At 46.7% G+C, this 25,293-nt stretch overlaps 1 protein-coding gene across 2 annotated transcripts in view; it reads right to left on the bottom strand.

The window, feature by feature from the left end:
* Window positions 1-25,293, bottom strand: part of EYA4 (EYA transcriptional coactivator and phosphatase 4) — a 231,460-nt gene that overhangs the window by 24,690 nt on the left and 181,477 nt on the right. For both annotated transcript variants that reach the window (XM_056856382.1, XM_056856381.1), the window contains 3 exons: window positions 17,478-17,614; window positions 9,020-9,103; window positions 314-403 (listed from right to left, as the gene is read on the bottom strand). In XM_056856382.1, the coding sequence (XP_056712360.1) occupies window positions 314-403; window positions 9,020-9,103; window positions 17,478-17,614 (311 nt within the window). The remainder of the gene's footprint in view (window positions 1-313; window positions 404-9,019; window positions 9,104-17,477; window positions 17,615-25,293) is intronic.

The following is a 25,293-nucleotide window of genomic DNA, read 5'->3' as shown; positions in this document are numbered from 1 at the left end:
GCAAGTAGTCACATGAAGGGTTTATGCTTGCACCCCTTCCCTCATACTTTAGCCTTTCAGTTGTTCTTTAAAGCTCAAAAACTTTCCTTCATACCAGGGGAATTCCTTGTGTATCCAGAAACCAGCCCTTCTGTCTGGGTTACCCTGTTTTACTGCCATACTAGTGGTATGGGACTACTCCCTTTATTATTAGGAGGAGTTATTATAGCTATTATTCACTGACAATCAGTTCCAGTTTCTGTCAATCTAATATTCAGAGAATATTATATAATATATAATATTCAGAGAAAAAGGGGGTCCTGTGTATACATACCTCTAAGTCATTAAAAAATAAATGTGCATCAGCGAGATTAAAAATCATTTCTTCCATCCGTAGTCCAAGAGTCACTGCCACGGGTGGATCCTTAGGAAAAAAGAAAGAACGTGGCTAATGAATCACGTGCAATGGGACTAATATGAGCTGTAATTCTAACAGTAAACATTGTAGGTTACTTAAGAGGAAGAAATGCATGATAACTTATCTTTAGATGAAAAAACTGAAGAAAAAAGGAGTGATTAACTTATAGTCTTATTGATGAAATAGACCCAACAATCCCTGGTTTGAAAATGTATCTCATTTCTTTTGTAGGAATAAAAGACTTTCTGACACAAGTTCATCTCCTAATTAAATGACTACTGGAATGACAATCCATGAATTAAAGCTACTGGATAGGATGGGATTTCTTCTACACATCCTTACACTGGTGGTGGCACTTACTGGAGCAGGGGAGAACAAGACCTTTGGAATCCGATGTTTGCTCAGAATCATAATCTCATAAGATCATAGCACAACGCAGTGCCTGCAGAAGCAGCCCTCCAAGTTAAAGAGCACTTTGTTTACCTTGTCTTTTGGCAACCATTGCCTGGCAACCCTAACTGCACAGTGCATGTGGGGTTGCTAACTCTGGCTGGGAACATTTCTGGAGGCTCAGCCACGCCACCCCCACAAACAGTTTTTTAAAAAAGTTTTAAAATGAAAGAAAATGCAAAAGACATTCCTGGAGATTCAGAGGCAGTGCCTGGGAAAGCTGGGGTTTGGGGAGAGGAGGGAGCTTAGCTGGAAGATATATCCTATCCAGTCATGTTGCGTCCAGGTCAAAGGTTAGTTCCTCCAACTCCCCCCTCCCTCTGAGATTACTTCCTCTCATAAAAATTCAAATTCTGAATTTAAATGAATTCCACTTCATGTCACCTCCCCCCTCCCCCACACTTTCCCCCTCTCATCTTGCATTATTTGTAGGCTTTGGCATACATTCTTTCTGTTTGGCAAAGTAACCCACTGATCCTAAATATTTGTGCTGGTATAACTGGATGCTGTCCAGTTATGTCCCACTCAACCTAAAAAAAACTCTCAACATCCTCTTCAGGTTACTCTCAGTGTTAAGGACAAACAATTTCTCTGAAGGTTCACAGGAGGATGCCAGCAACAGCAGTTGCATCCATCTCTGAATCTTCAAATGGCCTCTGCTAGCTTTACAGGTGAATCTTGAGTGGGAGATTCAATCCTTAGAAATGTAGGTAGCTGGGCTTCTGGCGGGTGCATGGACTGCATGGTGACTTGCCTGCCTGGTGCAAAGGTTGCGGTCATTACACGTCATTTAGGTAGTCTGGCAGATAGTGCTGGGGAGGAGCCAGTGGTCGTGGCTGGCACCAACACTGTGCAACTCCAGGTCTGTTTGTAATAAGACTGCGACCCTGGCTTGCGTGACTGAGATCTGTGTGCAGGAGGGAGACACTGTTGCCCTGAAAGAACTTACCCCCCCCCCCGGTTTCTCAGTCCTCCATCAGTCGTGGACTACGGGCCGGGGGGGGGGGGTTAGAGGTGGCGTTGTTTGTCCGGGAGTCTTTCTCCTTTAGGGCCCTTCCTAGTCAGGAGATACCTGGCACTGAATGTGTTGACCTGGTGTGGGAAGCTGAGGAGAGCCTGGCTATCTGGCTGGTGTACTGGCCGCCCAATGCACCGGCAGATACCTTGTCAACCTTGCTAGAGGTGGCGGCAGGCTGGGCCTTGGAGTTCCCCAGATTGATAAATTTTGGGGGATTTAAACGTTCATTCTGATGCTGTCCCTTTTTCACATGTCTCGGACCTGGTGTCATCCACGGTGGCATTGGGGCTCTCCCAAGTTATTTCGGCTCCTACACACCAAGCAGGCCACACGCTGGATCCTCTTTTGGGGGCTGGGATAGGTTTGGATCTGATGCCGAAAGAGGAAGTTCCATGGTCAGATCACACCGTCCTGAAGGCCTAGATTGACTTCCTGCCTCTTCCCTGTTTGGGCAGCGAGCCGATTAATGCTCACCTGCGGAGACTCATGGATCTGATTGGATTCCAGAGGGCTCTGCAGGATCCTATCCCCCCTGGCGGTTCTCTCGATGAGTTAGTGGATGACTAGCCTAGCCTACTTTCCACTTCCATTGATGAAATCGCGCCCAGACACCCTCTTCACCCTCGCTGAACCTGGGCCCCATGGTATACCGAGGCCCTCTGGGTATTCCACGGGGTTATGAAGCAAGGGCTTAGACGGCTAGAGCAAGTTTGGCATCGAACTCGTGATGAGGCTGCAAGAGCACCTTATAGGATGGTTGCCCTCACAGACGATCTCCATCGACAGCTGGATTGAGGAGGGTCAGGGCTGCTGATTCTTTTAGATCTGTCAGCAGCATTGACATGGTCAATCACGATCTTTTAGACCACCAACATTGGGACCTGGAGTGTAACCCTTCAATGGTTTCGCTCTTTTTTCCAAGGTCGGGGACAAAGAGTGACGCTAGGGGAGCAGGTGTTGCAGCAGCACCCTCTGGTGTTTGGGGTGCTGCAGGGTGCGATCCTCTCCCCTGTGTTTTTAACATCTTTATGTGCCCTTGTACCCAGCTTGTCCGGAGTTTCGGGCTCGGGTGCCATCAGTATGCTCATGACACCCAGCTTTTTCTACTGATGGACGGCCATCTGGACTCCGCCCTGGACACACTGGCCAGATGCCTGGATGCTGTGACTGGATGGTTGAAGAAAAGCTGACTAAATTAATCGAAGATGAAGGTTTTTTGGCTCGGCTAGGGCAGCCTTGGGGTGGGGTGCTGGCTCCCTGCTCTTGACGGAGTGCAACTAACATCTGCACCTGCCATCAAGAGTCTGGGTGTGATCCTTGATGCCTCCTTATCTGTGGAGGCTCAGGTCACAACCATGGTTAAGGCGGCCTTTTTACATCTCCGCTGGGCCCGGCAGCTGGTGCCTTACCTCTCCCGCCCCGACCTAGCCACAGTGATCCATGCGATGAGCACCTCTAGACTGGATTACTGTAACTCATTCTATGTAGGGCTGCTCCTGAGACTGACCCGAATGCTCCAGATGGTGCAAAATACCGCAGCGAGGCTCCTTTCAGGGTCTTCGCCGCAGGATCATATAACACCAGTGCTAAAACAATTGCACTGGCTCCAGCTGGAGCATCAGATCAGGTTCAAGGTGCTGGTTTTGACCTTTAAAGCCTTACACAGTCTGGGACCATCGTACCTGCAGGACCACCTCTCCTGGTATGCCCCCCAAAGAGCTTTACGTTCTACTAACAGTAATCTGCTGGTGGCTCCCGGCTGACCTCAACAAGGGCCAGAGCTTTTTCGGCCCTGGGCCTGGCCTAGTGGAATAGTCTTCCTGGTGACATCAGGGCCCTGCGGGATCTTAAGGAGATCCACTGGACCTGTAAAATGGAGCTATTCCGCAAGGCCTATAACTGAGGACAGCCGTGAGAGGATCCATCATTACTGGCTTCCCCATTCCTCCCCCTCACTCGACATCTGTGGGGGGGGGGGTTGACCTGCTGATATCCTGTTATACAGTGGCACCTGGGTAAATTTAAGGCCACCTGCTTATGAGTGTATTATTATGTTTTATTGAGGTTGTTGATGTTTAAGTGATGTTTGATGATTTTATGTATTTTAATCATTGTTACCCACCCTGAGCCTGGCTTGCTGGGGATGAGGGCGGGCTATAAATTTGAAAATAAATAAATAGAGCAACTGCCTTATGAGGAGCGGTTAAAACGCTTAGGGCTGCTTAGCTTGGAAAGAAGGCAGATAAGGGGAGACATGATCATAGAATCATAAGAGTTGGAAGGGACCACCAGGGTCATCTAGTCCAACCCCCTACTCCATGCCCAGAAGATAACCAAGATGCCCTCCCTCTCATCATCTGCTTAAGGTCATAGAATCAGCATATAGAGGTCTATAAAATTATGCATAGTATCGAGAGATTGGATAGGGAGAAGCTTTTCTCCCTCTCTCATAATACTAGAACACGGGGTCATCTACTGAAGCTGGAGGGTGAGAGATTTAAAACAGATAAAAGGAAGTATTTCTTCACACAACACATAATTAAATTGTGGAACTCCCTGCCCTAGAATGTGGTGATGGCTGCCAACTTGGAAGGCTTTAGGAGGGGAGTGGACATGTTCATGAGGAGAGGGGTATTCACGGCTACTAGTAAACATGGATACTAGTCATGATGCATACTTATTCTCTCCAGGATCAGAGGAGCATGCCTATTATATGCTTTGGAACACAGGCAGGACAATGCTGCTGCAGTTGTCTTTTGTTTGTGGGCTTCCTAGAGGCACCTGGTTGGCCACTGTGTGAACAGACTGCTGCACTTGATGGACCTTGGTCTGATCCAGCATGGCCTTTCTTATGTTCTTATGACAATCAGTTTCTCCTAGTCTGTATGGTATAACACAGGAGAAAAAAATGTCCTACAGCATCCATCTTCTTTAGTTACTTTAGGACTTCTGTTTATCTTAGATTCTATGGTATACTATAGATTCCACCCTCTGAAGTTGCCATTTCCTCCAGGGGAACTGTTGTCTGGAGATACCGTAATTCCAGGGAAACTCCAGACCTATCTGGAGGCTGGTAACTCTAAATGAGTGCTGATCACTCAAATGTCTGCAGACCACAATGTTTTCTATTCATCTCTTCTTTGCAGCATGTTAACTGTTGTAATGCTTTTTCATTATTCTTCAAGAGGTATCTTTTCCCTTGGGGATGGGAGAAAAGCTTGGGAGGAATAATTTTGAGCAGAAAAATAGCAGGACAGGAAAGGGCAATAGCCTCTTTAATACTCTTTCATTCCAAAAGGCAGCTTCCAAGGCAGCTTTTCAATAAGAAAGAAACATCAGGCATAAACATCATGCAGTTTGCCCCCAATATCCTGATACAAAACAAAAATAGCTGTCAGATTATTTTATTCTGAGCTACATATTTGGGAAAAAGACTTAGAAATCACAGTGTGCTAAACAGAGCAAGATGGAGACTACGACGAAGAATTTATACAGCAAGAATTCAGGATGGACTAGGTATGGCTGGCTAGATCCAAAAGGATGAAGAACAGGGGTTGTGAATTTGGGCTCATAGGAGACAGTAACATAGAACAAAACCCATGTATTGTATTAAAAACTCTGGTTTCTCTTCAGATCGTATCGTATTAAATGTGTGCTTTTAACTGATGAATTTCATGACATATTTTGGAAAATTGTAAAATGTAGGTTACAAATTGTTACGGTGGAGTAGATCATAAAACATTGCCAGACTATTGACTATTGCTGTGTTAACTTATAATTTTAACACTCAAGATATTTGTTTATGCAACCTCAACCAGCATTTAATTGGTCGTGATGATTTAAATACCGTTTTGGTATGAAATCAGGTTATTTTATTTTGAAATTAGAATGGCACTGTTAATCTCTCAATCCATCCCTGTAGTAAATTCATTAAAGATTTCCTACCTTTTACAGTAGTGATTGCCTGATGTGTGACTGACAAATAGAAGTGATAGCAATTACATATAAAACTGCAACATGTGAACTTATCCTCAATTTTAAAAGAATAAAATATGAAAGCAAGTAAGGAAGAAGCAAAGAAAGAAAAAACCCCAGTTGTCAAATGACGGGATGGGATGTTAAATTTGAAGCAGACAGGAATGGTTCTGCATTCATACCCTCTGCCCCTGAAAACACTTTTAAAATGTCTCCCCTCATCCTGATGTACTGCTGATTTTTTTTTAAATTCCAAAACACTGTTAGCTCACTGCGCTCTTGGGAGCATGGCCTTCAGCCAGAGATTGCCAGCATTGCAAGGCAGACTAGATCAACTGTAACACTTCCCTATATCAAAATACAAATGCCTTTGGCTATGTTAGCAGTGGGCATAAATTGGTGCCAGACTGTCTGTCTGTGGACTTCTGTGTGAGATTGGGCTGTCTACTAGTATGTCTTTTAGGAGACAATGTAAAAATATCTCAGGAGAACTAACAGTTACAGTACAAATGAGGCATACTGATTAAAGGAATCAAGTCAAAAACATCCCCACTTGACAAAATGGTTGAACAGCAGGAGGTGGCATTCTGAAGAAAAATCCTTAAGAAATCATTAATTTATTTTTCTAATAAAATAAAATAAATATATCACAAACACAGTTCCTGTGCCTCTTTCTATACAATACCAAACTACATAGTGGACAACATCACAAAACAATAAATGCCTCCAAGAAAAAGCCTGTACTGTAAACAGAAAATCAAAAATCAGTTTTTGGGTTCAGAGTCTTATTATGCAGCGGGAGGTCCAATACAGCTCTAGGAGATCAGTTGTATGGAGAATGCTAAAGACAGAGTAATCCTAAGCACCTTTAATGGCTACACTTCAACTTAAAAAATTGATATAGGAAGACACCCTTGAAATATTATTATTATTGCTGAAGAAGCAAGTTAATTCACCTGCAAAAATGCTTTACCGTACCTTCATTTGTGAGAGCCAGCATGGTGTAGTGCTTAAGAGTGGCAAGACTCTTAAGACTCTTGTGGTTTCCTAGAGGCACCTGGTTGGTCACGGTGTGAACAGACTGCTGGACCTGATGGGCCTTGGTCTGATCCAGCAGGGCCTTTCTTATGTTCTCATGTTCTTATGAAGCCTGCTGGGTGACCTTGGGCCAATCACAGATCTCTCAGAACATTCTCAGCCCACGCAGAGGCAGCCAATGGCAGAACCACCTCTGAACGTCTCTTGCCTTGAGAAACCCTACGGGGTCGCCCTAAGTCAGCGATGACTTGACAGCACTTTCCACCACCGCCTTCATTTAGTCAGGACCCCTGGCTCACTACCTGATCCAGCAATCTGGCCACATATGGATCCATATGGACCCAGGGGGCATCCTGAGATTAAAGTTGCACATTCTACATGACGGCCCTTGAAGACAACTGAGAGATTTCAGCTGGTGCAGAAAGCCACAGCTCTATTACTCTTAGGAACTAGGCGCATGCATACTACAACCATTCTGCAGTTGCTCCATTGGTCAGCAATTAGTTTCCAGGTCTAATTCAAGGTGTGGGTTATTACTAACAAAGTTCATGGTCTGGAACTCATATGTCTCCAGGACAGCAAGTAAGTAAATAAATGATGTAAAGGCCGTGAAAATGAGTCACACTGAGGGTGTGAAAGGAATGCAAAAGCATCTCCTCCATTAATCATGATAATTCCATATCTCGCAGGAGACAACTGAAGGGCCTTTTCCTCCAAGGACAGAAAGGGTTCCCTCCCTGATAATTTGGAATTAATAAACAAACCAAATAATCAAGACAATGAGCAACGGGCCAGCCCCAGCTATTTCCCCCTTATCTTAAGGGCTGGACAGGAAGATTCCTCCCCCTATTCCATCATGTAAGATACTCAGCCATCAATACTTACCTATGTAAGCTCTCAGTCTCCCTAAAGCAGTGGTTCCCAACCTTTTTTTGACCAGGGACCACTAGGACTTTTTTGTTCGGTGCAGGGACCCCAAAGTTCAAAATAAAAATTCCGAGAATTTGAAAATAAACTTTAATCATAACTGTTAGTTAAACATTAAACTTAGAATAATATTTGAATATATATATTTTTATAATAGAGAACTTTTAATTGAAAATATTAATTTATTATGGGTTTATAACTTTGTTTCAAGGACCTTAATTTAGTTCTCACGGACCCCTGGGGGTCCACGGACCCCTGGTTGGGAACCAGTGCCCTAAAGGAACACCTTCTCCTTAACACTTTTACCTTTAATGTTTTATTAGTTGGATGGGGCAAGCATTAATAGTTTAATGTTAATATTTTAAATTTGTTAGCTCCTTTTATGTTGTTTTAAATGTATTTATACTATTTTAATGTTGCAAGTTGCCCCCAGACCCTTTGGGTGAGTGGCAACTAAAAAATCACATAAATAAATAAAACTCCCTTTGACAATGCACACACACACAAAGCCCTTTTCAAATTAGCTCATCTCCAGAGAGATGGACTTTTCATCACTCCCACATTCCAATGCCTTCTCCCTGTCTCAATTTTAGCAAAACTGTATAAAAAGTTATTCCTCAGTCCATCCAATTTGTTGCTGGTTTTGGATCCCAGCCTGTTACCTGAATGGTATTGGCTGGCTTCTCTACTTTCCCACCCCATTCTGTTGTGCTTCTCCAGTCTGGGCAATTTTCTACCCTGGGACTGCCCCACCGTCTTCAGGAAGCAGGGCTCGTATGTGTTCGCTTCTCCAGTTTGTTAGGGAACTGTGTTTGTACTTCACATATGCATTTATTCCTTTTCTGTAGCACTTCTATTTTTCTTTGCCTGATTTAATTTGGTTCTCTTTCTGTAAATTCAATAAATTTATTTTCTTATTTAAGAAGCTTATTCCCCTTCATTTCTTTTGAGTGTTGGTCTGTACCTCAACCCCAGTATACACAGGGTTAAGATCTTGGTAATTAATACCCGATAATACATGTGTTTTCTCCTTGTTAGCAGAAAGACATTTTAGCTAGCTACAAGGGCTGCACATGTACTAGTGATTTGGGTAACAATGGAGACCATGGCTTAATAGTACACAAGCTGTTTCTATAGCTTAAATAATAAACTACAATTAAAAATACATTATACAAATTCTGAAGCATTAATGTTTACATTAATGTGCTACCTACCTTCCCATATTTTTGAGCATAAGATCCTGTAAGAAGTGAATGGAAAACAATGATTGTTTCATCCAAATCCCAAACGAATACACGCTGAAAATGGAAATATTGATAAAAATCAGTAGATATAAAAGCAGAACAAAAATTACTGCAAAAATTGTATTTGCTAAGGAAATGCAATATATTAATTGCAAGAAACAACTGAGCTCCTGAGCCCCTGTGTTATCTAAGAAAATCCCCCCTTGACCTGTTAATGCAAGCAATGGCATTCCTCTCCACAGGGAAAGACAGAGGAGCACATTTTTTAGGTTTCACTCAGCAGAGGGCTAAAATGTAGACTGGTTAGAACAATGATTGGGTGAAATTTACAATATACAGAAATGATCAGTTCAGCAGTAGAAATTTAGAGAAGGGATCACATTATTAGTCTAGAAAGGCAGCACTAGGAAACTTGGCCTTAAAACAAAGGATTGGCGAAAGACAGTCATCTTTTATCTTGAGCACTAAGCGAGTGATATAACCATGACAGAGAAAACACAACTTCTTGTGAGCATATGTGCACCTCTTGTCAGTCAAATTTTAAAATATTCAGTAAGAATTAAACTGTCTTTCTTTTAATTTTAAATTTTATTTTTTAAATTGTCCTTCTTTTAAAAAATCATTTGCTATATATAATAAATATTGATTTATTACATCTGGAAATTGAGAATTACATTCAAGGTAACTCTAATATGAAGGCTTCCTCTTCCCAGCCTTCTCCAACTGCACCTTTTCCCCTTCCCCTTTCTAAGCAAACTAATTTGCTTTTGCATCTGAACTTGTACTTATGCCCATAAAACAACCGGAAGCCACCAACTGGCCACCATTTTCTATTCTGATTTGTGAACAAACTTTGATTTGTGTATCCCACAGTTTTCTCGTACCAATGTAATAGAAAAATGACAAATGTTGGAAATGTCATAATACAGATGCAAAATTTTATCACATATGGTAGGCATGTAAGAAAGCAATAAAATACAGAATAATGATACATGATGAAGCGTGCAATCCTAAGGGGGGGGCAAGTTCCTTAGGAGCTGGTGTGATCCCACACCGGCATAAGTGCCCCTTTAACCTGGGATAAGGGGCACTTAGGCTGTCCCAGGGGCAAACACACTGGCGTTGGGGAGCCACTGGGCTGCGCTGGCCCCTGCCACCAGCACAGCCACGCCAGCAGGGAATTCCTGGAAGAGAAAGCCTGTGCCGGCGTGGGGGGGAAGCGTTCCTGAGGGTGGAGCTGCCTAACGCCTTTTGCCCCGGGAATGCCTCCTCATGCTGCGGTGTTGCAACACCAACTTTTTGGGTGGTGCAGACTTGCTGCCCCCCCTTCAGAAAGAGGCTACCCATACAAAAGATATTAAAAACCAAGTTTCCGCTGGATCGAAAAAGCATGTTTTAAAATATTTTGCCAAGCAATGTCTCAAGAACATATAGTGAACTATTTAAGAACATGGTGACAGTGGCAAGAGTGATATATGCAGCAAAATGGAAAGCGGAGAAATGTCCAGATTCAGATTAATGGATTAACAAATTAACACAATATGCAACTATGGCAAAATTGACATCTTTTATAAATAACAAATCAATTTCAGAAAAATTGAATGCTTTTAAAAAATTATATATCTAGAAATTTGGAATAGAATTGAATTAAGTTGAGATAAAAGGAAAAAGATTTAGATTAAATACGTATGTAAGTAATAAGTAATAAATGTAAGTAAGTAACAGCGCATTCCTGAGCTTTGGGGCCGAAAGTGCTTAGGAGTCCCATAGGGCCTCGCGCTGGCGCGAGTGGCACTTAATGCCAGAATAAGCAGCCCAGGTGCCAGTGTAAGTCGAGTTAGGCTGGTGGTGGCAGGCAGCGGAGGGGGAAGGTGCGGGCGCGCTAGTGCAAGGGCCACACCAGCACCCGAGAGGCGCAGAAGTGGCCAGCGGCGGCCGCGGGGGTGTTCCCAGGGGCATTCCGCCAGCTAGGAGGCCTCCTAGGGCCCTTTCAGGCCGGGAAAGCCCATTTTGACACCGAAAAGTTATGCCAGCTATCAACCTGGTGTAGCCCACTGACCGCCATGCAACTGCTCTGGACCCTCATCTCTGCGCCGCGCACAAGCATCACCCATCTCCAGCTGGCGCCACTGGAACTCGACTAGAAGAGTGACCAATGGGGCCAGTCCAGGAAGTGGCAACAATCCCCCAGGGGAGGGCCCTCAGAGGCTGCAATTTCCCTCATAAGAGGCACTTCGAAGCTTGACAGGTAAGCCTCGCATGGGCCAGTATGCTGCTGGTCTGCGCCACGGGGTTGGGACTTTGAATTTTTCTATCTCCATCTCCCAAATCCTTAGGGGACTTTGAGCATTTTCTCCTCCACCTCCTGAACTCACAGGGGACTTTGCACATTCTCTCTTCCACCCCCGAACTCTCAGGGGACTTTGCACATTCTCTCCTCCACCTCCCCAACTCTCAGGGGACTCTGCCTGGCCAACCCCCGAGCACCGAGGGTCGGCCGCCTCTTGGGCAGGAGTCTCCCTGGCAGACTTGGGCTGTGGGCTGGTGAGCTCTCCAGCCTGCTGGGAACCTGCCCCCCTCCACCCTCTCCACTGGAGCAGTGGAAGCGCACAGTTGCCCTCGCTATGGCGAGAACTTCCAGCAAACCCCTCACCGAGTCTGCCTCTGATCCCTCTCTTTGCATTTTTCCAGATGTCGAGACCGGCCTGGCCAGGACAGGCTTGGCGATGCCTCTCTGATGTTGTCACCACCCCTCACGGCAGCTACCCTCAGAACGCACCCCTCTTCAGCCTCCACCATCCCACCAGCCCGGGACTGGGACCACTACCATGGCGCACCCAGAAGACCCCTGACTGGCCCACATGCCAGCCGGGGTTATGCTGCACTTCCCCCCCTTTTGTCTTTTCAGGTTTCTTCATGGGCCACCGGGCCGCCTGAAACCCCCCCTCACGAGGTCAAGTGAACAGGAGCCTGTTGTCAAGGGAAGGTTCCCACTGCCTCCATTCTCTGTGTCAACCAATTGCTCCGAGGAGTAACTATGGCTCCTTGACCGCGTGCCTGGCCTCATCAGAGAGGCCGGGAGGGAGGGCCTGTGGTCGATTGTCAGCAAGGCCTCCCCACACTATGTGCAGCCCACCGCTTTTCTCCGTCATCTTCCCCACCCCCTGCCTGTGTGTGCTCTCCTTCCCCAATGGGCTGGAGCCCCCCAAATAAAGACTGTTTCCTTGAGGACTGCATCTCCTAACTTTTGACATGGTGGCAGGGGAGTGGCAGGAGGGTAGAGGTGCGGCACAGCAGACGCGGCACTCACTGACCCTGGGGAAGGGATGGGCTTGTCCGTGCCAGGGGCTCTTGTGGCATTGTGTCCATGGCAGACAGCGCCTGGTGACTGCACTCTTGGGAGGCTGAGGTTTAGTGGCTGGCCAGCTCCCACGGTGGCCACAGAGTGAGCAAGGAGGTCGAGAGGGCATGGCTCGGCATCACAGTGCTGGCAGCTCCCAGCCACCCTTGCGGAGATTTGAATGGAACCGTCACTGTCCTTTGGTTCCCATCCTCTGCCACCCGTGCCCTCTTGGTGCCAGCTGCGCCAGTGGGGGTGAGCCCCCTTGCTGCCCCCCAGCGCCCTTGACCACCAAGTCCCCTGGGACTCAGGCCACCATGACATGTCAGTCTGCCATCACTACCCAGGTGGCTCGGCCACCGATCACCTGGCCTCTTGGGGTCTGGCTGTCTTCTGAGCTTGGAAGTCCCACACCTACAAAGCTGGGATGCCCAGGGCCTGTACGGGAATGGGAGCAGCCATCTGTACAGATGTGTCATTCCCACGTCTCGACCCAGTGGCGGGATACGTTTAGCCAGACCATAGTCAAAAAACGGGCTGATGGAACTATCCATAGGCCACTGCCCTACCCACTGCAGGTCCCCTTGCTTTTGTGTGGCACCTCCAAGCTCGAATGCTGGCAGACCCTCCCCCTCTTCAGGGGGGGCTCCTTTCCCTTGGTTAAAAGACAGAGCTCACAGACACCCTCTCCCCGTGGCTGACCCCATCCCTGCAGGCCAGTCCATGGCCCTGAGCGCTGGGAGTGGCTGATGCACTGGGTGGACGTGGTGGGTGACGGATGCAGACACTCATGCATCCAGGGCTCCCAGCTGCAGAGGTGCTGGTGAGGCGGCCAGAGGTTTGGGTCCTGGTGGAAGGCAATGAGGGCACTGTCAGAGCAGTGGAGGGCACAGCTGACCCAGGGGAAAGCGAAAAGGTCTTTGCAGCTCCCCCAAGTGGGGAGCCTTGTAGCCACCACAGAGGAGCAGTGGATCTTGCTGTCACAGTTGGAGCCCATGGCGTCCGGGAAGGTGCGGACCCATGTTCATGGCGAGCCGAAGAAATGCTCCAGGACATCCGGCTGCACTCCGTGGAAGGTGCCAGCAGGCCAGGGATGGTCCTGCAAAAGGGCCTAGCGAGCACAGGCCACCTCCTCACAGCTCCTGTGGATGACTGCCCTGTGCAGGTGGAGGTGCTCGAGGCCCTCCCTGTGCACTAGCCACAGGATCGTGATGCTGTCCCAGTGCCTGCGGACCTGGCGATGGTGCTGCTGGCCGTGAGGCGCCCCCAATGCCACTGTCACCAGCAGGTAACGCCCTCGCCGCCGCTGGAGGGTTGCCCCAGAAAACCAGGGACACAGGTGGCAGTGGAATATGGCTCCTGGCAGCTCCGCATGAGCTTCCCTGTTAGACACTAGAAGGGAGGATCTGGTGCTTGGGTGCGACTACAGGTTGGGATGCAGACCCGGGGGGTGGTGACTCCGGCCAGACAGCATCCCGTATTCCCACCACAGTGCTCCTTCTTGCTGCAACACCTCCATATCCCACCCAGCGCCACACCTGAACATCCTCTCCCAGCCTTGCCCAGCCCCCATCCTTCCAGCCCCTGCCCCTGGTCTTCTGATGGTCTGGCCTCGGCCTGCACTGCGGCGTTGCTGTGCCGCCATCACGGCCCCGCTCCTCCCCCTTCTCAAACGTTGTTTTCATTTTTTGTGGTGGAGCAAGCTGCCGTGAGGCCGCAACACCTTTGAAGGCCTCCCACCTGCCCATTGCTGCACCTCGCCCCACCATGGCGCTGCGCCTGCGGCCTCAGAAATGTGCTGTAAGTAAGTAATAAATGAGTTAACAGATATAGAAGAATATGTGGAGAACAAACAGTAATGTAATCCAAAGAAATTGGTAATCGAATTGTAATTTTGAATAGCAAGCTTCACATGTTATATTGTGTATATGAGTTAATGTGCTTATGTTTGTTTGTGATGTCCTGTTAAAATAAATTTAAATTTAAAAAAAAATAAGGAAAAAGAAAAATTACAAAGAGGAAGGAAGGGTACATGAGCCCTGAGCACACGAGAGGTGAAGGTGCAGAGGAAGAGGCTCACAAATGAACAGCCAAACATGGATTTGCTCATCTCCCATTAAAACTACTTGGACAAGTTTTTGACCATATTCCCCCTTAGCAGTATGGCACAAGATCTACAAGCTGCTCTCAATACCATCTTAAATTACACTTGATATGGGAGTGGAAAAATGAGGAGAAGCAAACACTGACAGAATAGCTGAACACAGTAAAATATGCATAAGTGGCTGGACCTGTCCCACAGTACTACAATTCTTTGTAATTACTATGTGGGGAAAAACACACAATATGCATGAGTTAGAATGTGGCGTGGGAAATAGTTTCGAACTGCTGTCATTGGGGTCAGGAAACAATTTCCCCCCAGGTCAGACTGGCCAGGGTTTTTTTTGAGCCCATTCCTGAGGGGGTGTGAACTGCAGCGGCCAGGACAGCGTAGCTGAGAAGCCTTCTCAGAGGCCTCCTGGCCACTGAGGAGGGAACAAAAGCCTTTTTTCCAAAATAAAAACAGAAAAAAGGTTCCCCCCCCCCCATAGGGGAAAGCAGGCCTGTGCTACCTAAAAGGGTGGTGCAGGATTGCCGGGTGCTGGCATCCCGGGAGGCGATCCTGGGGTGAAAGGGGTTTGGAAGCTGCCTAAAGGCAGTTCAGCCCCCTCTCTGATGTCAGCACAGGGATTTGCCCCAGTAAAATGCCAGCAGAAGGTCCTGCTGGTGCCCAAGACCAATGCTGCATCATGGCCTCCATGCTGCATCATGGCGTCCCAGGACCAGTGGGGATGCCCTCCGAGGTGGTGTAAGTGCCTGTTATCCTGAGGTCACGTTGGCTCCTAAGCCGACTCCCCCCTCCATTCAGGAATCCACAGTTTGCCATCTTCTGGACATGGAGCAGGGGGTCACTGGGGGTGTAGGGTGGAGGCAGTTGAGAATTTCCTGCATTGTGCAGGGGGTTGGACTAGATGACCCTAGAGGTCCCTTCCAACTCTATGATTCTATGATTTGAGTACAAAAGAATGAGTAAACTGAGAGTGTTCAACATTAGGAGCAAAACTTTACAAGGTATTTATTTAATGGTATATATTACTCCATTTAAACATACGAAAATACATTGAAATATAAATTTTGCAAGCGTTACATAGAAAAATAAGAGAGAGTTTTATGTTCTGATGGATAGCTATAAGTACTGGAGAAACATAACCAAGGTACTTAATGGAATATTCAAACAAAATATAGCACTGTATCCAAAAGTATTCCTTCTGTTTGACACAGGCTAGAAATCTAGAATAGTATATTCTCAAGTCTGAAAGTAAAATAAAATACCATTAATTAGTATAGTTCTGTGACATCAAAACTATGGCTTAGATCAAATAACCATAAACAGAATCATAGTTGGAAGGGACCACCAGGGTCATCTAGTCCAACCCCCTGCACAATGCAGGACATTCCAAACTACCTCCCCCCCACACACACCCAGTGACCCCTACTCCATGCCCAGAAGATGGCCAAGATGCCCTCCCTCCCATGATCTGCTTAAGGTCATAGAATCAGCATTGCTGACAGATGGCCATCTAACTTCTTCTTAAAAACCTCCAGGGAAGGACAGCTTACCACCTCCCGAGGAAGCCTGTTCCACTGAGGAACCACTCTAACTGTTAGAAAATTCTTCCTAATGTCTAGATGGAAACTCTTCTGATTTAATTTCAACCCGTTGTTTCTAGTCCGACTTTCTGGAGCAACAGAAAACAACTCAGCACCTTCCTCTCTATGACAGCCCTTCAAGTACTTCAAGATGGTTATAATATCCCCTCTCAGTCTTCTCCTCTTCAGGCTAAACATACCCAGCTCCTTCAACCTTTCTTCATAGGACTTGGTCTCCAGACTCCTCACCATCTTGTTTGCCCTCCTCTGGACCCATTCCAGCTTATCTACATCTTTCTTAAATTGCGGTGCCCAAAACTGAACACAGTACTCTAGATGAGGTCTAACCAGAGCAAAGCGATACCATCACTTCGAGTGATCCGCCCAAGACAGCATTTGCCTTTTTAGCTACCACATCACACTGCTGGCTCATGTTCAGTGTTTGGTCTACTAAGACACCAAGATCCTTTTCGCACACACTACTGCTCAGACAAGTCTCTCCCGTCCTATAATTATGCATTTGATTTTTCCTACCTAAATGCAGAATTTAACATTTATCTTTGTTGAAGTGCATTTTATTAGTTTTAGCCCAATTCTCCAGCCTGCCAAGATCATCCTGTATCCTGGCTCTGCTTCTACCGTATTTGCTACCCCTCCCAATTTAGTATCATCTGCAAATTTAATAAGCATCCCCTCTATTCCTTCATCCAAATCAAAGCGAGTACAAAGAAGAAATCTCATCCTATTCCTCTTTCCCGACCCTGAAATATAGCTTGCTCTAAGAACTGCTGCAGTAGGAAGGTGATATAATCAGAAATTGCCTCCTACATGAGCTCCTGCATTGGAACATGGGGCTTGTGTAAAAATGGAGTGGGGAGAGAAGTGCTGCTGGCAATTTCCTGCTCCTATACCATATCCCACATTGTTTCCATAAATTCTGTAATCCTCTGGTGTGGATTATTGATGGTCCTATGTAATTGAAATGGGAAAGGGGGATTGGTAAAATTTCCTTCTGTAAACTCTCATACATCTGTGCTTTTTTGGGACCAAGACCATATCTAAATTATCATGTTACATATAAACCAAAAAAATAAGAACAATTACACATACTTTATAGTTGCAGTCCTAAAGTGACAGGTTAGAGGGGAAGCAAATCCTATTGACATCGCTATAATTTACTTACTGTTAAACATGCATAAGATTGTAATGCAAGACATGGCTTATTGCCTACTAGAATAAAAAAGGCATACACATTGCATACCCTTAACAGAAACTGTCCAATCAACAATATTTTGTATCACCATTTTCTACTTCATTTACATCTAAAAATACTCTAAAAATATGTATTATTTTAGCATTAGAGTTGTAATAAACCAACTAATTAGTTAAGGACTATACCTCCAAATCACTATCAGGAGGAGGTGATGGGTTATTTTTTCGCCCTCTGCCCCTTGATTTTGACCCAGAACTTCTACATGTTCTTTCATCAAGATCTTTGATTGGTGTTGAAGGGCTCTGTACAGTGTCAAACTCTCCTGTAAAAAAAACACACAAAAAACCTGATCATGAGAACATAATTTTGTCTTTTTAGCTTAATAGAAAGGAATCTACACAATTTTTCTATCATTGTTCAGATAAGGTCCCCCCAAAAGGTTTGACAGCAAGAATTTTTTACTTGTCTGTAAATTTCCTAGTTGTCCTAGTGGAAATAGAATAGTCTGCTCATTGAGGTCCCACTCCTTTTAGTCTCCTTTAACTGTAATATCATCTGGGAGAAAAGATGATGTACCCATACTGAGAACAATATAGAAACTCTAGCAAAGTAACTGGGTAAACATATTAACTGAACATGGAACTATGAAGAAAAAGGAGATAAGAGGATATAGGGGCATCCTCAGATGTCTCCATCTGATCTCTGCCTTCAAATTAGACAATGGAAAGTGGCCCGACGGGAGTCCCTCTTACGGCATGAGTGGAAAGAAGAACGTCGGCACCTGCAGTTTGAGAGGCAGGAGATGACAGAATGAATGGACGCCATGTACACCTTGATGCAAGACATGGCACGGGAATTGGACGACTTGTGGCAGAGACTGCCGCAGCCACAGCAGCCCACGGGGGCTGGACAGCCCGTGGGGCCAGGGCAGCCCGTTGTACCTCCGCTGCCACCGAGGGACCATCCTGCTCCAGTCCTGCCGCACCGGCGGGAATTGAAGGTGACTTTCGATGGGTCGAGTGACCCGTTGTCTTATTTTCTGATCCAAGTGGATGTTTTTATGCGGGAGCAAGGGGAAACTTTCACCTCTGACGAAAGCCGGGTTCAGTACATTGCTTCGCTGCTGCATGGAGAGGCCGCAGCGTGGATGGTGCAACAGTATGAACTACACTCCCGTGTTTTGCGGAGTCTGGATGACTTCATGATTGCTCTCCGGAACCGGTTCGAAGACTTGCACCAGGGGGAGCAGGCCAAGACAGCTCTGCTGCAACTGCACCAGGGGACTAAATCGGTGGTGCAATATGCAAGCGAGTTTCAATTGCTTTCGAGTAAAATCCTGGACTGGAGTGAGGCCACCCGAGTACAATATTTCCGTGAGGGACTTAACCCCGAATTGTAGCACTGGGCCTTTATGCAGGGGAACCCTCCATTGGTGGAGGGGTGGGTACAGCATGCGGCCGATATAGAAAACTGCAGACAACTACTGCAAATCTCCAAGCAGCGGACAGCGCGAGAGACCAAACCCCGTGGAGACAAGCCAGGTGCCTTAGGCCCTTCCAGGGAGGGGGGCAGTCCATGGCGGAACACCGCAAACACTTCGAGAGTGGGGCTTGTCTCGTTTGAGGGGTTTGGGACACTTTGCCGCCCGTTGTTCTTCCCGAGCTGAGAAGCCAGGACCTGCTCAGCCACCGCTTGGGGAAACCAAAAGAGCGCGTACCCAGGGACAGTCCTGCCGCCGGAGCTGCTTGCCTGGGAAGCGAAGTACACCCTTGGCGCTTCAAGCACACCCCGACCAGGACCAGCCGAAAGCTACCGGCCCATCGGGGTCGCGGATTACAAATCCAGTTTCTGGCTCGTCGGAGCCACGGATTACAAATTCTGATTCCCCCTCCTCCAGTGATGGGGAGGAGTGGGGCCGGCCGGCAAAAAACACCGCCGGTTTGCTATAAAGGGAGCTCCTCGGCAGACCGCCCCAGACCGTGAGCAGGGAGCTCCAGTTATGGTAAGCGAACAGGAGGACAATGTGTACGTTGAGGTCTCCCTCGCGTTACCCAAAGGGGGACCAATGTTGTGAGTGACAGCACTGGTTGATTCGGGCTGTGCTCGGACTTTAATGAATGAAGAGACAGTCCGTGCTTTGAGGGTGAAATGGGTCCAGTTACCAGAGCCCATTAGGTTTTCCCAGATGGACGGGAGTGACTTTAAGGGTGGACCAGTCACTCATAGGATGGCATGGGTCGCCTTGGGAGTGGGAGAGCATTGGGAACAACTCCACTTCCCTATAGCTCCCATACAGGCCCCTATTGTCTTGGGAATGAACTGGTTGCTGGGTCACAATCCCGTCATAGACTGGAAAGAACGCACGTTAACATTCTCACAAGTTCAGTGTGACCAGCATAGATGGGAGATGGTCTTCAGAGAGCAAGCGGCTGCATTGCTTGAGCAGCCGTCGGTGAAAACTCCACCGTCTCAGCTCCCTAAAGAATATGTACAGTTTGCTGATGTGTTCGATGTTCGCGAATGTGATGAATTGCCCCCCCATCGGGATACTGACTGCACAATTGAAGTGGTGGGGGAAGGCAACCTTTCCAAAGGCAAGATCTACCCTATGAGTCCTAAGGAAAAGGCTGTATTATGGGAGTATTTGGATACTAATTTGGCAAGGGGGTTCATACGTCCTTCCAAAGAGCCTTACTCAGCGCCCGCTTTCTTTGTGAAGAAAAAGACTGGTGATTTACGGCTCTGTATTGATTTTCGCAGACTCAATGCGGTCACACAGTCTAATGCTTACCCCCTTCCTCTCATTCCAGACCTGCTCGCTCAATTGAAAGAAGGCCGGATTTTTACTTATCTGGACTTGGTGGAAGCTTACCATCGCATCAGGATTAGGGAAGGGGATGAACATAAAACCGCCTTCTCTAGTTGTTTTGGAATGTTTGAGTACTTAGTAATGCCGTTTGGATTAACGGGGGCTCCTAGTGTGTTCAAGCAAATGATTAATGAGGTGTTACACGACTTGCTATTCAGAGGAGTGATTGTTTATTTGGATGACATTTTAATTTACACAAAAACTATGGACGAACATGTGGCCCTGGTCAAAGACGTTTTGAAACGGTTGTGCGCTCATAAACTGTATGCGAAGGTGTCCAAGTGCGACTTCCATCAGCCGTCTATAACTTTCCTGGGTTATATTGTGTCGCAACAGGGGCTTGAGATGGATCCCGAAAAGGTTCGGGCCATGGTAGAGTGGGAAGCCCCCACTACGCACAAGCAGCTACAGCAGTTCCTCGGGTTTGCTAAGTTTTATCGAAATTTTATTCCTGATTTTGCCACAGTGGCCTTGCCCCTCACCTCCCTACTATGAACGAAAGGGAAGGGACCCACAGCCATGTTGCCCTCCACCCGGCTTCAGTGGTCTCTTGAATGCCAACAAGCGTTTGATACGCTCAAACAGTTGTTCACGTCTGAACCAGTGCTTCAGCATCCAGACTGTGAAAGACCCTTTATGATACAAGTGGACGCTTCCGATGTTGCTATGGGGGGGGGGCTGTTACAAAAGGATGAAAAGGGACATTTAAAGCCGTGCGCTTACTTCTCTAAGAAGTTTTCATAAGCCGAAATTAACTGGGCTATTTGGGGAAAAGAGGCGGCCGCGGTGAAACATGCTCTCACGATACATTTTCTTGAGGGGGTTGAGGTGCCCTTGGAGGTCTGGACCGATCACAAAAATCTGGAGGCGCTTAAAGGTTCTGGAAAGCTGTCAGCAAAGCAAGTACGTTGGGCGCAATTCTTTGCCAAGTTTCGGTTTGTACTAAAACATGTTTCAGGGAAGGACAATTCTTTAGCTGACACGCTGTCTCGGCTTCCCCAGTACCATGGTCAAGTCGATCATCCTGTTCACTCCCTCTTTACTCCAGAGCAGCGGGTGGAGGTTTCGGGGTTGGCCGTGACTACCTGGGCTCAAAGCCGGGCAAAGGACTCCGCCGTGGCCAGCGGGCTCCCGGAGGCTTTCCGGGTGAAACTGAGTGAAGCCGCACTTCAGGAGGAAGGCGGCCAGATCCTTCCCCAAGCCCTCACCCGTCAAGGGGACTTGTGGTTTCATGGAGAACTCTATGTGCCTGAAACAGTTTGGAAGGACGTATTGGGGATGGTTCATGGGGCTAAAACAGCGGGACATTTTGGATTTGTCAAATCTTTGCATTTACTGCAGCGTCAGTTTTGGTGGCCGGGAATGAGGGAGGATGTGGATTTGTTTGTGGGCAGTTGTCTCACCTATGCAACCTTGAAAAAACTTATGGGGAAGCCCCCTGGTCTCCTCAAACCTTTGGAAGTTCTGTCTGTTCCCTGGGAAGTCATTGCCATGGACTTTATTACGGACCTTCCTCCCAGTCGGGGGAAAACAGTGTTGTGGGTGGTAACAGACTTATTTTCCAAGCAAGTACATTTTGTCCCCTATTCAGGTTTGCCTTCTGCCCAAAAGTTGGCATGCATGTTCATTACACACGTGATGAAACATCATGGTTTGCCAAGTAAGGTGATTTCCGAACAGAGGAGTACAGTTCGTAGCGCAATTTTGGAGGGCCTTCCTGAAATTAATGGGGGTGGAACAAGGTTTGTCGTCAGCCTACCACCCTCAAACGGATGGACAAACAGAAAGAGTCAATGCTGTGATCGAATGTTATTTACGGTGTTATGTGAATTACCATCAAGACAATTGGGTTGATTTGTTACCTTTTGCTGAATATGCTTACAATAATGCTCCCCATTCGTCCACAGGGTTCAGCCCCTTTCGGGTAGTATATGGCAGGGAATTTGGACCTTTTGGAAATGTATCCCTGTCCCTGGAGGTGGAGGGTTCAGAGAACATCAAAGACTGGGTACACATAGTACAAACTACCTGGCCTTGGCTCCAGAAAAATTTGGAACGAGCCAAAAACAAGTATAAGGAGCAAGCGGATCAACATCGTTCACCAGGGTGGGATCTAAAGGTGGGGGATCAATGTATCTGTCCACAAAAAATCTGCAATCCCTGCGACCATGTAAGAAACTTAATGAACGGTATGTAGGTCCCTATCCTATCACTAGGGTGATCAACGAAGTCACTGTGGAGTTAGCGCTTCCTAAAGCGCTTAGGGGGATACACCCAGTGTTTCATGTCAGTCTCCTCAAATCCTACACGGTGGCCCCGCACTTCCATCCCGAGCCTGAGCCAGAGTGGTGGGGGGGAGATGCATCTGGAAGTGTCTAAAATTCTCGACTCCAAACTGAAATGGGGAAACTTGTTTTATTTGGTTCGGTGGAAACATCTAGGACCTGCCCATGATGAGTGGGTGGCAGCCCCTCATGTTGCAGCTTCTTGGCTGGTACGTGAGTTTCACAGTGCCTACCCTCTGAAACCCCAACCGAGCTTGGATGGGGGAGGGGGGTCTTAAGGGGGGCAGCATGTCAGAGTTGCCTTTCAGAGGTAGCCTTTTGATTGTTGCCTAATGTCGAATGCCTTTTGGTTCTTCACTGAATGTCTTCTGAGTCCTTGCCTAGCTATGCTTGGGCTGGCCCGTACAAGCGGTCAGGCTCGTGACATGAGTTAGGCCAGTGTTCGCATTTTTGCTTTGATGTTCATTTGCTCTGTTATTCCCACTCCCTGTCCATTCCCCCTCCCTTGCCTTGGCCTTGAGCGGCTAATGAGCAGCGCCGTGTTTAGGCTCCGTCTTCCTCCTTCCTGCCAAGCACCGTTATCTAGTCATTTCCCAGGCCGTTTGAAACTGCACCTGTGATGTAATCATGCTTTTAAGTTATGCCTTGTAGCCTGGCTCATCATTAGCAGCTTTGAACCTGCAAGTTACCTTAGCTGTATCTGTTGCTTCTTCAATAAAGTTTACCTGCTTCTGACTTGACAGTCTGAGTGAGTGGCTTTTTGGGAATTGCCCAGGTTGGCTGGAGAACCTGACAATAAGATTCCTTAAAGGAAACAACCAGGAAACTTCCTAGCATGAAGTGCTGGGTTCTGTCTAGGCTCTTGAATTTCTCTGAAGTGTGAATAAATGAGCCAGAAGCAAGGGCCTGATAGTGGGTATTCAACAGTGGGTAAACACTTCAGGAACAAAAGCAAGGTCAGGAGTTAGCACTACCTTGTCCAATGAAATATGATAAAGTTCTCATTTAGTGCAGGGCTCTAAGCTATAACTATGAGCTCATTTTATGGTAAGTGTAAAGTGACATACAATCTCCCATTCCTTCAGGTCCCTGGGAGGTTGAAGAACTCCATAGTTGACCCAAGTCTGTGCCCCTTTTCCTTATTCCCCGTGGTTATCCAAAACAAACTGGATATCACCCAATGCCATCAGCAAGTCTGAGAATAACTCCTGCTAGACAGAGTTGTGCACTTAACACTCTGGATTTGTGTTGCTGTTTTGAGGCTCTTAGTTGCTGCACCTCCCACTTTACTACTATCAGCTAGTACAGGGATGATCTAGTTCAACTTCACAATTTCAGGCACAATTTCAGGCAATCCCCTTCCCCTACACTCAGTGTGTATCCTAAACAATGTTTAAATAGGTAGGCTAGTATTACTTGTAATAAGTTAAAGTTCAGCATTGCCTTAGTTCTCATGACTGGACTTCTCCGCATTGTCCTTTACCAAGTAGGTAAGATGGAATTATTTGGTATAAACTTAGTTCTTCGTGGCTTGTGCCCATATAGGGAGAAGAGCAAAATGGAAGAGAGGAGAAAAAGAGCTTCTTCTCTGCAGTCAGATAATTATAAGCTCACCTTGGAAAAGTCTATCCCCCATCTGGGGTTGTTCAGATCTTCCTGCCGCACAGAGAAACTGAATACAACCTAGCCATTTGGCTGTTTCCCTCTTTGTACCCATTCCAGAAAGATGTGAGATGGTAAACCACTGCTCTATTTTTGCCAGATCCATTAGTATATGTAAGTACTATCATGGTCTGAGCTTAGTTTTGATGGCCCCCTCCTTTCTGCAGCTGGGTTCCAATTTAGAGTATAGTCCCAATGTTTGAAATATTGGAGTGAACTCCAGGGTGGAGGGCATTTGTCTGCAGCCAACAATAAAATTGTTTTCTAGGTGAACTCTTATAAAAATATGGATACTAGAGTTTCACATGGAACTGCTACCAGCACTGAGAGAACAGTGTGATGGTCTATGTGGGAAACCTGTACACTCTGGTAGGGTTAATAACACTAATCTTTCAGATGCTGCTGATTGTATAGATGATCCAAGATTGATCCTTTAATATGCAACTTTTGAATGGAAGCTTAAGCAGATACCCAACACCTCATGTTACTTGTGCCAAATCTCTTCTGAAGCTGAGACTGTAGAAATGAATACTTTTGCAGTAGACACTATGATAGGAGCGCTCTTCTGCACTCCTCACACCAGGAAATAAACAACGGGTCATATTCAATTGGCAAAAGCTCTACTGGAGGCTAACAGAGTGTAAAGAGCACCATCAAAGTATCAAAAGCCTTCGGTCGTTACTTAGCCCCCAGTCTGTCAGTTGAAACATTTATGGGTGTGGTCTCCTGACAGGTCATTGAATCAGTAGATCCATTTCCACTGGAACTCTAAAGGCCAGACACAATTAAGGCTGTGCCTATCGGTAAAGCTGAACCGGAAAAAAGCTAAAAAAATGTCATTTCGGCTTTTCCGGGTTCGGGCTTTACCAGCTTTGACAAAAAGTGGGAAATAGCCGGCCGAATAGGGCAATTCTCGAATAAACTGAAAATAAGTCCTTTGGCCAATCACAGAAGCTGGAATGCCATTCAAATTTTTCTCAGTTTGGCCAAAGGCTATATAGAAGCTCTTCTCTTTCCCAGAGCTGGCCATTAGTCTGACCTTTCAGAGAGTGAGCTGCTGCCGCCTGATTCTCCCTCTGGTGCCTCATCCTGAGGTGACCTGCTGGATTACAGCCTGCTGCTGCTTTGATTGGATTTGTTCATGCCTGCTGCCTGAAGGAGAAGAGAAGAAGACTTCGAAGGGTT

Source organism: Euleptes europaea, chromosome 10 (genome assembly GCF_029931775.1).
Source record: "Euleptes europaea isolate rEulEur1 chromosome 10, rEulEur1.hap1, whole genome shotgun sequence".
NCBI classification, from domain to species: Eukaryota; Metazoa; Chordata; class Lepidosauria; order Squamata; family Sphaerodactylidae; genus Euleptes; species Euleptes europaea.
The sequence above is the reverse complement of the archived record's forward strand: the minus strand, read 5'-3'. Positions and strand labels throughout refer to the sequence as shown.